The sequence below is a fragment of the Portunus trituberculatus genome, chromosome 31 (assembly GCF_017591435.1).
Source record: "Portunus trituberculatus isolate SZX2019 chromosome 31, ASM1759143v1, whole genome shotgun sequence".
In the NCBI taxonomy this organism is placed as follows: domain Eukaryota; kingdom Metazoa; phylum Arthropoda; class Malacostraca; order Decapoda; family Portunidae; genus Portunus; species Portunus trituberculatus.
The window spans coordinates 18,034,492-18,051,362 of NC_059285.1; the positions used below are offsets into that span (position 1 = coordinate 18,034,492).

General features: G+C 39.9%; 1 protein-coding gene across 1 annotated transcript in view; it reads right to left on the bottom strand.

The window, feature by feature from the left end:
* Nucleotides 1-2,224: 2,224 nt before the first annotated feature.
* LOC123511079 overlaps nt 2,225-16,871 on the bottom strand; it is a 32,977-nt gene continuing 18,330 nt past the window's right edge. The window contains 3 exon segments of the mRNA XM_045266694.1: nt 2,225-7,231; nt 7,962-8,147; nt 12,173-12,349. Of these exon segments, the coding sequence (XP_045122629.1) occupies nt 7,082-7,231; nt 7,962-8,147; nt 12,173-12,349 (513 nt within the window). The 3' untranslated portion in view covers nt 2,225-7,081.

Genomic DNA, 16,871 nt, shown 5'->3' on the forward strand with positions numbered 1-16,871 from the left:
CTACACTTATCCAATCTTACTTAAAAAGTATGCACACTCGTTGCAGACACTACTTCTTCATTTAAACTGTTCCACGTCTCAATACATCTTTGTGGGAAACTTTATTTTTTAACATCTCTCAGACATCTTCCTTTTCTCAGCTTTTTACTATGCGATCTTGTGCTTCGAATGTTATATTCTTCTCTCAGGATCAGTTTCTCATTATCCACTTGGTCCATTCCGTTGATCAATTTATAAACTTGTATCAGATCTCCTCTTTCTCTTCTTTGTTCCAGGGTTGGCAGATCCATAGCCTTTAGTCTCTCCTCATATGTCATCCCTTCAAATTCTGGAACCATTCTTGTAGCCACTTTTTGTAGTCTCTCCAACTTTCTTATGTGTTTCTTTTTATGAGGGGTCCACACTACTCCTGCATATTCTAATCTGGGTCTTATTATAGTGTGTTTGTTTCACTGTTTGATCTGCTGCAGTCTCTGACGAGACAGCCAGTCGTTACCCTACGGAGCGAGCTCAGAGCTCATTATTTCCGATCTTTGGATAGGCCTGAGACCAGGCACACACCACACACCGGGACAACAAGGTCACAACTCCTCGATTTACATCCCGTACCTATTCACTGCTAGGTGAACAGGGGCTACACGTGAAAGGAGACACACCCAAATATCTCCACCCGGCCGGGGAATCGAACATTTATGTAGACCGCGAACATTACGGTCCTCTGGCTTGTGAAGCCAGCGCTCTAACCACTGAGCTACCGGGTGTGTGTGTGTGTGTGTGTGCCTACTTTAATGTCTTTTCTTACGTCAATAAGTACTCGCTGGCCTGGAACATTGGTTTAATCTGACCCATCTTTTTACCAAGTGCGCACTCAACTCAAATCCTCGGTAATAATGATAATAATTCATGTCTGTCAGCATGATATATTGACTTATCACACTCAACACATTAGTAAATATGAAAAGTGAGTGAGTGTAATGAGATGGGATAGCGCCAGACATAACAAGATTTTTTTTTTTTTAATACCTTGTGGGTTTTTCACGGGAATTTATGGGCTAAAGGGGGTACTTTATTAGGGTACCTTCTATCTCAGAGCCCACCCGCTAGGAAACTGTTGCCTCGAGTGAGAAGCCCAACCTACACTCAGACTGTGGACAGGATTTGAACCCATGTGCTTGGAAACCCCCCTCAGATCCCAAAGTACGCATGGTTCCACTCTACCACGGAGATGATGATGAGTTATTCATGTTTGAGCTTTAAGGATTATTATTATAGTAAGAATATTGATTTTTTTGGCAGACATATTACATTACCCAGTGAGGAAAATTGTCTTTGTATGGTTAATAAAATGTGTGAGGTATTAAGATGATAAAAAAAAATTGGAATATCAGTTTTTTGGGGCAAGATAATGGCATCCTCTAGTTGAAAAATAATCCACAAAATAAATAAAATAAAATTAATAGCAATAATAATGATAAAAAATAAATGAAAAAGATATTCTTTAAGATCAATACAACTTTACATGGTGTTTTTACCTCCCCTGCCTCTCTTGTGTCTGGCAGGGAGGACAGGGAGCACTGCCACACTCATACACTCAACACACTAATAAACTATAACCTAATTTGGCACTGTAGCTAGCACTGCCACACCCACAAGATACACTGCAAGCCTGTCTATCAACACACTTCTACACTTGCTGCTGCCCTTAACTAGACATTGAGTGACAATCCAACAAAGAAACAAAATAAACAGTGAGAAAAATTATTAATGATGAACAAGTAAATCAACAAAAAAATACCTAGCAGCAATCTTTTTTTATTTTTATTTAAACCTGTTGTGAGGAGAATAAAAGGTTTACATGGAAGATTCCCAGCTCTCCTCTTCTCCCTGTTGGTCACATCAAAGTTCACACAGGCAATGATGGGGCAAGTGTGGGAGGTTACAAGTGGCAGACATCATAGGTAAGATGAGGGGAATGACACAGATGCATGGGAGGCTGTGAGAGAAGGAACATTCTAAACTATGCATTACTTAGGGGATAAATAACATGTGGTGTTTCTCCAAACATACGAATGAGCAATGGAGTCGGTACTACCTAATCCCTACAATTTCCAACCCTTATGGTGTTTCTCTAAGTATATGAGGAGACAGCAATGGAGTCAGTACTACCTAAACCCTACACCTGACAATCCTTATATTAAAGCTCAAGGACAAAACACACACTCAATTATAGTTGTAAAATTTTAATTCAAAGAAGTCATATAATCAATCAAGCAAATCACACAGTGTCATTTTTACCCTGGAGACACTCACTTGTAGACGGCTCATGTTAACTTGATGAAAGAAAATAATAATAATAATAATAAAATAGAAATTAATTTAATAAAACCTGCATCTCTTCTCATTGTTTAACCCACAACTGCTAAGTTTCCCTCACCACCCACACAATCCCACTCAACTCAAAACACATTAGTGATAATTTTTGGGCAGTATACTTTGGTCCGATGAATGGGAAGGAGTCTCAGTCAAGTTCCTCTGAGCACACTACATACATTTTATTGGTTAAGCTCTGTGCTATCCAGAGTAACATTAATAATAGGAAAAAAGAAGAATTAGCTTTGCCTGTGAGTTGTTTTGCTTCCAGTCACTTGTCCTAATCTAATTTAATCCTGTCATGTACTTTGGCTCACTCTTTCCACTCTCCTCACCTCTTGTCTCTTGTGCTTTATGCTACACAGCTCACCTAAGATAAATATTCAGATAATTAATGCCTCAAAATGTTCAAATTTTCATTTAAAGAAAAATTTTCTAAGCTATTATCCAACATGGACTGAGGTCTTTGAAGGATACAAGAGAAGAGTGTAGTCACGGTGGTTAACTCTGTCACTTTCTTGCACTTGCTTCCATTATGCTTTTATATATCTTCCCTTAACCTGAAATACTCTGATCTGCTTACAGTTTTCTGACAAATCCTGCCTATTGTTCAATTTTCAGAACAAAGTACTAAAATTGTGGGGAACATTTAACACAATGAAGTAAGAATGATATGTTAATCTACTATGACCAATGACCGCACTAACACTATACCTCAAATTAGGATGAATAATACAGCTCAGCAATTTAGGTAATAAGGTAACACTGAAAACTTTGTGGATACAGGCTAATGGTGACTCAGGAGCTGATATTAGACAAACAATTAGTTCTGTAGGAGATGCAAGATAATGTCCAAACTAACCTCTGACACAAATCTCCACACACCCACTCAACACCTGCTTGGCTACACCTGCACTCACTTCCATCACTATGTTAAACTCCTCTAAGCTCAAAACATTTACACACCAAGCTCTAAAAATAAAGCTTCCCATTAAAAATATACCAGAAGTGTACCACGTGATCTTTAAATACCTTTATAAAAAATCCTACCTACTATAACGTGTTGCACAGAACCAACTTCATGTAACAGATAAGCAACCACTAACAAATAATACTGAGCTTTTCGTGTTCCTGCTGACAAGTCGATAATATCAATATGAAACATGCAATAATGGTGGCAAATAAAATAATAATCACAACAGACAAACAATAAAACTTAGAAAATTGTGCATATTTAAAGTAATAATAAATACAGGATATGAATAAGATTATAATATACCTTAGGGAAGTTTTGCATATGTGTGTGTGTGTGTGTGTGTGTGTGTGTTAAAACTGGAAAAGAACAGCATTGTGGAGCCTCCTCTTCAGCACTATACATTCCTACAATGAAGAAGGAGGACAATATGGAGTGGAGTGTAGGTATGTAGAAGACACTGGTGGTGGTGGAAGGGACTCTGGGCTGCTGAATGAGTCAGTGAATGAATGAGTGACATGAGTCAAGGTAATGTGGATGAGAAGTGATGAGGCATGTTAAGAGTAGTGTAAGAGCAGGGAGGATGTCGCAGTTATAAGGAAGAAGGCAATATAGTCTTAAGAAAGGAAATACTCTATACTATATGTAACAATATAGAAATGTCACCATCTAAAATACAAAGTGCTGGTCACACAAGCTTACACACTTACATGTTATCAGTAATACAATGCACTGGTGAATTGTAGAATATAATATACTTAATGTTAATACTTTTGGTATGTTGATAGGGAGGCTATTGAAGCATCAATACCTAAGATAAAGTGTACTGCTAATAAGATTGCACACCTTTCTTATACAATGCTACAAAATAAGAATCTATGGCATATTTACAAACTATTTACATCAGCTTTCCACATGTTTATAAATAGCAGCTGACAGTCAGACCAAAAAACAGAAACTGTCAAGAAATGACAGAAGTAAAGGAGACAAAAAAAGTTTGCAAGGTAAATATATGTAGACAGGGAGTGAAGAATGGACACTTTTGTCAAAAGTAACAAGACATACAAGAAGGTTATCCAAACAAAACATGCTGGTATATGCTGGATAAAAATTGCATTCCCCTAAAACTAATAACAAAATACATTTGTTCTTTTGTAGCCTTATTAGTGTGGGAAGGGAGACTAGCATGTTGCTTGGCATGAAACAGAGAAACAAGACCACTGCTACTGCTGCTTCAAGATGTTGGGAAGGGAAACAAAAAGCTGTTCTTTAACCATAACCAGATGTCAACACTAGTAATGGTGCCAGTGTCACCATTACCCTCACTGCTGGCACTATGAACAGTCCAGCCAGTGGTGCCAGGACCACGAGGCACATTGCGGTGGTGAAACTTTAATGTTGAGTAACATTTGTATTGTGATGATCACAGGCAAGGCAGTGTTTCATCCAAGGCTGTGTCATCATATATAACAGATCCAATCAAGCTTTTCTCTTTTCTTATTACTATTAATATGAGGAACACATAAATGGCACTAAGACTGACTCTCCCTTTGTACACTCAAGTCTCCTGTTCTTACTCCATCCTGTCAACACGAACACCAACACCTCACCTACTATGTCTGCTATTTGTTATGCAGTACTCTTATCCATAACATTGCACTACTACCTTCATTGCTGCTACTACTATCACTAACAAAAATATTAGCACTTGCAGAAGTAACACCAGTCAACAACAATTATAATTTTGTATTGCCTCTGAAGTTCTTCCCTTGTAAGGAATGATCAAGGCAGAAAACTGGTCCCAAAATATTCTAACTCTATATAACACTGCGCCTTTCCCAATTAATTTATTTAATACTGTTTCACTCCTTCATGTCACAGAAAGTCTCTGTTCCTTTCTCAACACTTACAACTGGTTCATTTCCATCTACATCTTTTTAGGGAATATTCTAAATCTATCTATATCTGATGCCTGTCCTACCATTCTCAGTCACATCAACTAACACACATTCCCCCGTCATCTGGTATTCTGACATGACTCAGTAAGGTGGCAGAATACTATACTGTGCTGGAGATTCTTCCTCATATCACTGCTGTCTGTCATCTCACTTCACAATTATCTACCATCTGGATTAATCTTTTCTGATAAATTACAGTATCCTTCTATAGTTTATATTTTTCTCTATCTTAATAATGCACTTTCTTTTTTTTTTCCTCTCTTCATTGCCTTAGTTCAGCATATACTTAATCCCTTCCAATATATTCGACTATGCACGTATTACACTTTCAACTCTTCCCTTGTGTACGAAATAATCACTTGTTGTCATTACTGTCTAAATTTTGCTTACCATCCCCCTTCAAATACAAATATGCATTGCAAATAATGCCATACAAGTTACCACTATTTCTCCTATTTAGTATTCAGTGACATACCAACTCTTGCCATCAATTCTGTCTCTGTTCATCAACCACCACACCCACATATTATGCAAACACCACTAACATTAATATTAACTCTAGCACCACACAAACTACACTAGCACTATTAGTAACATTAATGCCTTAACATGTGTCCCTAGGGAAAAGATAAAGTAATATAATAAGACAGCTATACACAAGTGGTAGTTCTATAAAGGTTATGTAAGTATGTATATATGAAGCATGTCCTATGATACACATGAATAAAAGCTTCAGCACATCATGCAATTAATGACTGGGTATGATCTAAAACACTCATCATCTCACTGAAAGAATGTTAATCACAGATGGCATATGCTTCAAACCAGCTTTCGTCTCACTACATATTTGACACCAGATGGCACTCTTGTTCAATGTATGGCTTCACTTCGTCACATGGCACTTGCAACTACCCACGCTGGGCCAATGTTGACCAGCAAACACCCCCTCCCCTGGCTGGTCATAGAAGGCAACCCACTAAGCAACCTGTTCTAGTGTCCCTGAATGTTCTCCCTCTTATAGCAACACTTCAGGCCACTTTAAAGAGAGAACTAATCCTTATACATACATTGAAGATAATAATGGTTAAATCTAGTTAATGTTAAGGGTTAAAATGTGCCAGAGTGCAAAGATCATATGGCACTAAAAATAAAGTGTGAGTGAGGGCTGGTTGTGCAAGGGAGAGGAACAATAATGGTAAAAGAACAACTAACAATGTACACACCATGTCTGTCATCCCCCCTCTTACCATATTTCATTCCTTTCCCTTCCCATTTCTTTATCGTCTCCACTTTCAAGCATTCTATCATTGTTCTCTCACTTAACATGGGTTGTCACTCCCTCATAGTATTTAGCTTGGTCATACTTAAGCCTTCTTTATCACACACTCTCTTGTTTTCTGTTGTCTTAATAACTGGAGGTACTGAATCCGAAATATTTGCTACTCTCACTCACTCATTCAACCAAACTGGCCATGTCACACCTCTCTACCATTCACTTTACTCTAATCAGTGAGGTGTCCTGCATTACAGAGTGCACTGAAATTAAGTCACTATAAAGATCTTGACTGATACTGACTAAAGAGTACACCTCACTTAGTCAGTTACCATGACAACCACCTCCTCATCAACTGGAACTATCAACATGTCATATACTTGACCTTCCTCTAGTATTCTTGCCTCCCATAACCAACCAGTTCTGACACAAGACAAGCCCACACTAGCCATATCACCCACTGACTGGCTGCCACACAACTCCTGACACACACTGCCTGGCCGCACCTCACATCCTCATCTGGCGGCTGCGGCCCAGGGAGGTAAGGGAGGCCAGCTTGATGAGGCTCTTCATGCGGCTCTTCCCCTCAGGTTTCTTGTTCTCCTCCTCCTCCTCGGGGAACCTGGCTCGGTACACCTCAGGATAGAGCGACTTGAACTGTGAAGGAGGATGGAGTGAGGGAAAAGTCAGTCATGTGTCTGTTTTTCACACACAAATACAGTGTGACAAATTGTAAAGATAAAGTTCCTCATTACAATGAAAATGAACAACAAATGAAATAAGATAAATTATTGAACCTAAGCCTTTACATAATCTAGGATTACATTGGAACTATGAGAAAGGAATTAATAACAAAAAACTGATCCCATACATATTCATAATCACTGCTCAGAATTCAAGAAGCTTGTACAGATCATCTGTAACCATAAGATGACAAATTTTCCTACCAGACTTCAATTCACACTTAATGTGTTGAGTGTTATATCAAGTTTCAAGTCTGTTCAGTATGTACAATGGTGATATAACAAGTGATAATGAATAAATTATCATAAAAGTCAAATAATAAAATTAAATAGTACCAAAAAATTAGCTGGTACTATCTTATATTTTCTAACATTAAAGTTGGTCACAACTGAAGTAAACAAACAAACAACAGTTGTAAAATATTCTATCTATGTACTTTTCCACTTACAAATAAAAGCAACTGTTCTTTATCCTGAAAAAAAAAAAAAAAAAAAAAAAAAAAAACTAGATTTGATACTTACATACTTAAATTATGACAACCAATTTTTTTCTTTAATTGAGGACCACAACACTGATGGAACATGACTCAGGTGTAGAGGTGTGCAGACACATCCTGCTACACCTGCAGCCTCCACCACCTTACCTCCTTCAGCTTCCTCTTGCGCTCCTTGGATGAGAACTTGGCTGTGTTGTCCACCAGCTGGTCCAGGAGCTGCGTCAGGAACAGCTGTGAGCCAGTGACCTGTTGCCGCTGGTACTCGGAGGCTGTCACCTGCCGGCAGTAGGTGTGGGTGATGGCGCGCTCCCCGGCTGCCGCCGCGTACACAACCTGGAACGGAGGGCGGGAGCATGCCTCCAGCGCGCCACACACAAGCTCAGCTCATGCCACCACCACCACCACCAAGCACCCAACACCACCTACTGCTCCTCTCAGCAAGCCACCTAACAACACGCTGCAGGAACATCCCCTGCCAACACCTACACAGCAAATACCAAGTGTACGGGAAAACCATCAGAGTTACAGTGACGTACTCCAGACACAGCACCAGCAGTGGCAGGAGCACCCAAGCATGTGCACAGCTTCACTACGCTTACAGGACAACGCTCACCAACACGGCCACTGACAACTCATACAGACGTCAGTAACCAATACGTCAATTCAGGAAACAGATACAGTCTAATTATTTAAGATACACTGAAAGAAACACAAGAAGTAGCATGTTACCCCAAGCTGTATACCATAATGAAAAAGTTCAGGCACTGGCAAACTGTACTGCATCTTCTACAACACATGTATGTATTGCTAGTCTATACTACTCATGTACTGGTAACACTGACTACCACTTACAGGTCAGTAGTGTAATGGTTACTGTAACACCACTGCTAAAAACTCAAATTCAAGGCTATCTATCTACCAGCATTCCTTATTATGTAGAACAACAGGCCTCTAAGGGAAAAAACCAGTCATCATAGTGAGTTTTGAAATAGTAAGGACAACTAACATTCATCAGCACACAACTATGGTTAAATTTGCAGCGTCTTCAGACAACCACCAATGACTAACTGCCTCTCCTCCCCTGACCAGCCATGTCCACAACACTCCTTCACACTCCCACACTCCACAGCCATCCACCACACCATGCAAGCATACTATACCCCTCACCACTCATGCTTATACAACTTCACTAAACACCTCTTGTCTTGTTCCTCCTTGACACTATGAAAGCAGAATGTCAATCTATATCTACTTATCTCTCATTTAAAATTCCTTTGCCTTACATTGCTCTACTTTTCCCATGGACAGTGATTTCTGACCAATAACTACATGTAAATAATTGGGCATAGTTTGGATAATTATTTTCCAGACTGAACCTGAAAACTTTAGCATCCATTGTTTAGTAATCTGTAACATGATGTGCCACAGATTACAAAGAACACAGCACAAATACAATGGTTTTATCAACTTCCACATGTCCACAGCATTAATACACTCACAGAGTATGAACCACAGCTCACAATAAACCAGGGACAAGTCTGATGCCCCAAGGAAAACCTATCTTGTGTTATTGATCAGGACAGCCACTCACCACACCAAGCCATGTTACCTCAGCCACACCACCACCACCACCACTAACACCCCGCAGTAGATATCCATCACCATAATCACCATTGTGAAGCTACTACCCACACTTACACCATCTCTTCACACACAGCTGATGCCCACTACCACTACCACCACCACCCTGAACCTGCTACTCACTTTGTTATCACCTCTACTCCTGTCATTGCCACCACCACCACCATACATCACTACAACACCTGCTACCACAACCAAGCTCTTCACCATACTCATCCATCACTATTACACAAAGTACCATAGAGTTGTTGAGCTCCATGAACACAGTGGAGGACTGGTCCATTTTTGTATGTGTTTCACTACTTCAATATGTTAAATGATGAAGCAAGAAAACCATGTATTCTTGTTATGGATAATATATAAAGTAATTTGTTGCATCCCCCACACCAACACCAGTGACAACCTATACCTAGCACACTGCTTTGATCCATTGTTTATGAATGTTACATTGGTCAAATATCTTACTCCACTCAGCATTTTGTTCACATACTAAAAACATTTATACTTCATAATTTCTGTGTAAAATATGAGCTGCAGTTTAATGGAGCTTTGTGTCCTGCTGCAAACAGGAGACTTGAATGTAAGGACAATTGCCTCTATTGTAAGAATTCTTACTGAGTGCGATATGGTCCATTCCAGTATGAAGAACCATCACTGTAACACTGTCAGGGCTGCTCAGCTAAATGTCAAGTGCTGGTCACAATTTATGATCATATTTAAAATAGAAAAGTTACAATTTGATGCAGACCAGAAGCTTGGATTCAACAACTCTACAGACAAGTTTCCATCACATTCACACTACACAACAAACATCAGGCCACTGCTACACCCAAGCTACAGCTACACTACAGCCTCCCTGGGTCTCCGTTCCAAGTGTGTCCGGCAAGGTGGGTCCGCGGGGCTCCGGGGACGTGGCCCTCAGAGCACGTAAGGGACAGAGACAAGACAATACAGAGTGATAACAGATCCCTGGAAGTAGTAATGTGAAGGGTCCCATTAGTAACAACACAACAACAACAACAATCGGTGAAACAGTTCAATTGAGGCCACTTAGACCCACTCCCCACATGACTGCCAGAATCCAAAGGTACCCACTATACATACATACATACATGTATATCCCCACAGGACTTTTGCCTCCCCAGATCATGTGCATTCCTTGGCCCAGGTTATGGTAATCCCAAGACACAACATTCACATTACAAGTGTACATGTTTACACCACTAAGACTAATGTACACAACACCATGTGGCAGGACACAGTTCAAGTTACTGTATGTGTGCCTATATTCAAAGGACAAGTATGACTATCAGCACTCAGTAGCTGTGCACCTGAGCTCCCTAAACACCTGTGGTTAAGTCAGATATTTATGATGTGACTTTAAGAATAATGAATGTGAAGGTACAGGGATCCTAAAAAGAAAACTAAGATGTAGATTAACTATATTATTCAAAGCATGAAGGAGAAGAGGCCAGAAGAGTACATTATTCATAATAGAAATAAATGAAGGAGGCTAGTCAAGTTTTGCATCCACACATGAGAGAAAAAACTGAGACATGGAAAAAACCAATAGATCAGACAATATCCACAGAAAAATGCATAGAAAAGGTGATGTGTAGAACAAATAATGTCTAGATACTAAACAGAACCTGGCTGAGAAAAACACAGGCCACAAGGTTGTAAAGAGCTCAGGTGTAAACAAAGCACGGGCAGTAATGTCAACACTGCCAATAACAGTGACCATGTAAAGGGTGATTGTGTCCTGCCAGTGAGTGCCGACAAGACATGGGTTAGCATCCTGGTGTTATGTCCTTCACGACCCCAAGACACCCATGGCCAGGACTGTCATGCAGGGAGACAGACAGATACACCCACCAGCCACCACACCTCACACTAGTCAGTCCAGGGGAACATCATAAAAAAATACCATAACATGACTAACATAGCTCTGGAATAAATAGATTAAGGAAAGGTTACACCACCACAACCACGACATTTATCCCTTTCTTTTGGCTAACTCTCTCAGACCTGAACGGAAATTGGCAACTAAGTGGGCCTTTTAGTTTGACTCTGTTTCCCTGACCACTTTCCCTCTCTTATATAAAAAAAATTAATCCCTTTAGTATAAATAATCTCAAATTGTGACGAAAGTGTGATAATATTATATACTGTCTTCGGTTCTGTTTTACAACTTCCCCATCTTACTCCTGAAAACTAAGACTTCACTCCAATACAACAATACCATTAACCTATCAACATACACACATACTTACATATCCTCCATAAAAGACTGGGTAATCAAGAAAAGACCCAGCAACTTTCACATACACACTCACTCACATCACTCAAAGAAAAAATATCCCTGGCATCACTTCACAGGGACCAGCCACACAGCTCAGACAGTTTGATCTGGAACAAGACTCCTTCACAACAAGCACTCCTCTCTACCACACCTGTGAGACCATCAATAACACCTGCCCCAGAGATTGCAGGCCACATCATTCCTCACACACTCACAACTCCTTTAATCACTTATGTCTCACACTATCAAGTATAGTCCTTTTCCCTTTACAACCTACAGCCTCCTTTACACTACCAATCCATCCCTCATATGGCTATCCAATCACACAGAAAAGACACAGCTAACTTGAAACCCTTAACCTTACCCAAATACCACAGCCTCCCTCAAAACCCTCCTGCCCATCCACACCCCCCACCTGGCTGCGGTGTCGGAGAGCCAGGCGCCTGTGGACAAGCACGGTGAGGTCCTGGGGAGGGGCCATCACCTCCTCATGGGCGTCCATCAGGAAGGCCACCACTCGCAGCGCCAGCACCTCGTCATGGTCCGCCTCACGCTCACACAGGAGGATGCTGCGGGCGAAGGTGTTCAGGACCTGTTGGGAAGAGAAAGGTCAGGGCAGAGCAGGGCAGGGCAGGGCAGGGCAGGGCAGGGCAGGGCAGGGCAGGGCAAGGCAGGGAAGGGAAGGGAAGGGAAGGCTCAAAGTAATTCCTTTATTTGATATGTGTGTGTGTGTGTGTGTATATTTATCTAGTTGTAGTTTTACAGGGCCTGGGCTTTATGTGTGTGTGCATGTGCATGTGTGTGTGTCAATCAGTTCCCATATCAGTTGTAAAGGTGCAATAAAATAGACACACTGGGTCGTGCAGGAAGTGTACCAAAGCAAACTTTGTCATGATATAGAAAAGTTTGAGGAACATAGTACTAAGGTGTGGCTTGGTAGTCACAAGTCTGTCCCTTTCCTCCAGGGGCTGATGGGGCTAAGACTGTGAATGTGTGTATGAATATATGAAAGTATATATATAGATAGATTACTTGCTTATTTATTTATTAATTTATATTCTTATTTATTTGTTTACCATTATATCATTATATACAGAAAAGCTGCTACTTATTTGGCATGACACTGTGTACTGCAATGTTGAGCTATTTGAAGGACAAGCACAAAAAAGTATGCCATACAAAAAAAGCTTGCACAGTCATGGAAAAGTTGTGCACCAGTGATGGATGACAATGACAATGATTCCACTCTGCACCACAAGTTTGATGAAGGTAGTGATGATAAGTACTGAAAAGAGAAAAGGGAAAGTCATTGGAAGAACTTTATGGATGGAGCAGAATAAGGCCAGAAACAACATCAGGGAAGCACAAATGATAGATAATATGATGGACCAAAGAGTAAAAGGAAAACACAAGATTCAGAGGAAACGACAAGCCGGAGAGATTGAACCTGGTTTTTACAAGGGGTATACAAATGAATGATGATATAAGATATAAGTACCCATTGGGAAAGTGACCATGTAATATTAGAAATGAATCTAGAAGAGGGAAAGGAAGATAGAGACGAATCATACAAAGGAGACTGATTAAATTACAAAAAGGCTGATATTGAGAACCTCAAGAACTATTTCAAAAACGTTAACTGGGAGGAGATGGAAAATTCAGAGAGGGTGCAAGAAAAATATAATAACATATTTTTGGAAATAGTATACAAAACAGGAGTCAGGAATATGTCCCAAAATAGAGACCTAAAGAAGGAAAGAAAGATTGGTTTAACACAAGGTGTGCTAGGGCAAAGGAGAAAAGAGATGGAGCACGGAAAAGATGGAGGAGAAATAGAAATCCAGGAAATAAGGAAAACTTTAAGGTAGCGAGAAATGAAGAGGAAAGAAACTATGAAAAGGACATTGTCAAAATATGTAAGGAGCAACTGAAATTGTTCTACAGATTCATAAATGGAAAAATAAGGCAAAAAAGAAACAATAGAAAAGTTAAAAGGAGCGTACGGGATGGTAGATGACCCAAAAAGTATGGCAGAACTGTTAAACAGTAAATTTCAAGTCTTTACTAAGGAATCCAAATTTGAAAGGCCACAGAGTAATAGACCGTCTATATGAAAGAGATTAAAGTAATCAAGCTTGAAATAAAAGAGATGATGAAGGAATTGGATGAAGAGAAGGCAATGGGACCGGATGAAGTCTCAGGCAGAATACTGAAAGAATGTAAGGAAGAACTAGCAAGTCCTATATACAACATCATAATATATAAGAGTGGGAGGAAGGAAGAACCTTTAAATTACAGACCGGTATCACTAACTAGTGTAATATGCAAGATGTGTGAAAGAGTAATAAAGAAACAATGGATCGAGTTCCTTGAAGACAACAAATTATTATCAAATAGCCAATCCGGTTTTAGAAAAGGTTGGTCGTGTGTAACAAATTTACTGAGTTTCTACTCTAGAATAGTTGAAAGAGTACAAGAGAGAGAGGGATGGGTTGACTGTATTTATTTGGATTTAAAAAAGGCGTTTGATAAAGTGCCACATGCAAGATTACTGTGGAAGTTAGAGGAGAAGGGTGGCTTAAAGGGGAGCACATTGAGATGGATGGAAAATTATTTGAGGGGGAAAGAAATAAGAACGATAGTTAAAGATATTTAGTCCAAGTGGAGATCAGTAGAAAGCAGAGTGCCACAGGGTCAGTATTGGTGCCAATACATATAAATGACATGCCAGAAGGAGTGAACAGCTACATAAATCTGTTTGTGGACGATGCAAAACTGTGCAGAGTTATAAAGCAAAAAAAGAAATGTGAAATACTGCAGGAAGACCTAATTATGATCTGGAAATGGAGTAAGAAGTGGGAGATGGAATTCAATGTGGACAAAAGCCATGTCATGGAAATGGGAAAGAGTGAAAGACGACCAGTGGGAATCTATAAGATGGGAGATGGAGTAGAACTAGAAAGTAAAAAGGAAAAGGACTTGGGAGTGACGATGAAAGAAAACAATCAACCGGTAAGCCATATAGACAGAATTTTCAGAGAGACATAATTTGCTAAGGAATATTGGATTAGCATTTCACTACATGGACAAAGAAATGATGAAGAAATTGATAAGTACTATAATAAGACCCAGATTGGAATATGCAGGAGTTGTGTGGACCCCTCATAAAAAGAAACACACTAAGAAGTTGGAGAGACTACAAAAAATGGCTACAAGAATGGTTCCAGAATTTGAAGGGATGACATGAGGAGAGACTAAAGGCTATGGATCTACCAACCCTGGAACAGAGAAGGGAGAGAGGGGATCTGATACAAGTTTATAAATTGATCAACGGAATGGATAAAGTGGATAATGAGAAACTGATCCTGAGAGAAGAATATGACATTCGAAGCACAAGATCGCATAGTAAAAAACTGAGGAAGGAAGATGTCTGAGAGATGTTAAAAAATATAGTTTCCTGCAAAGATGTGTTGAGACTTGGAACAGTTTGAGTGAAGAAGTGGTGTCAGCAACGAGTGTGCATAGTTTTAAAGAAAAATTGGATAAGTGTAGATATGGAGACGGGGCCACACGAGCGTAAAGCCCAGGCCCTGTAAAACTACAACTAGGTAAACACACACACACACACACACACACACACACACACACACACACACACACACACACACACACACACACACACACACAGGCCCGGTAGCTCAGTGGTTAGAGCGCCGGCTTCACAAGCCAGAGGACCAGGGGATTCGGATTGGTGGAGATATTTGGGTGTGTCACGTAGCCCCTGTTCACCTAGCAGTGAGTAGTGAGGATGTAAATTGAGGAGTTGTGACCTTGTTGTGTGTGTGGTGTGTGCCTGGTCTCAGGAGAAGAGGAAATAATGAGCTCTGAGCTCTTGATGAGAAGTCTGGCTGTCTCTCAGAGACAGAGACTGTACAATCAAACAGTGAAAAACACACAACACACATGAGCGGAATGTAATGTATTCCAACATAAATGGAGTGATATCGGGATTTTAGAACTCAACGATTACTTGAGGGACAAGAACCCAGATATTGTGGGTCTTACTGAAACAAAACTGAGAGAGGAGAAGACCTGATGATGGTTGGAGAAGGAAATATAATGTTTGGAAAAGAAATAGAGTAGGTAAGATGGGAGGAGGAGTGATGTTGCTGGTTAAAAAGATATAAAGGTGGATCAAGTGAAAGAAGGTATGGGAAAGGCAGAAGTGCTAAAGATCAGAGCAGAAACTAATGAAGGAAAAAGAGGCACTACATAGTGGTGTACGTACCACCTAAGACAAATGCATGGTCAGTACAGGAATATGAAGAAATGATAAGTGATACAGGAACATGTCTGGAAGAAATGTTGGGTGGCTGTGAACGAACTATAATGATGGGAGATTTTAATTGTAAAGAGGTGTGTTGGGAGGACTGGTCAATGGAAGGATCAGAGACAACATGGGGAAATACACTATTGACACTGGCAATGGAAAATGTGTTAACTCAGTGGGTCAAAGAAGATACTAGGTTTGGAGGAGAGGGAGCATCGTCAAGACTGGACTTGGTCTTTAGTACAGAGCCAATGGTCATTGAGGAGATGAGGGTGGAGTGCCCTTTAGCAAAGAGTGATCATGCAGTTTTGGAGTTCAAGGTGATAGATGAAGAGAAATCTAGAAGAAATGAAGAATATAAAGTGGGAAGATGGAATTATGCCAAGACAGATTTTGGAAACCTAAAGAAATTCTTTCAAGAGACAAATTGGATGAAATTCAAGAGTGCTAAGGAGCAAATGAAAAGTGGAAGGAATTTATAAAAATATACAAAGAAGGTGAGAAAAATTTGTACCAATAAGACAACATAGAAGTTGGAAAGCAGGACTGGTTTAACGATAGATGTGAAAAGGCTAGAACAAGAAAAGAGGATGCATGGAAGAGGTGGAGAAGGAAAAGACGGATTAAGCAGTGGGAAAGTTACAAAAGAGCAAGAAATGAATATGTGTTGATTAGAAGAGAAGAAAGAAAGAAACAAGAAAAGGATATAATTGATAAATGTAAAGACCAACCAAGGCTTTTTACAGACATGTGAACAACAACATCAAAAATAGAGAAAGTATTG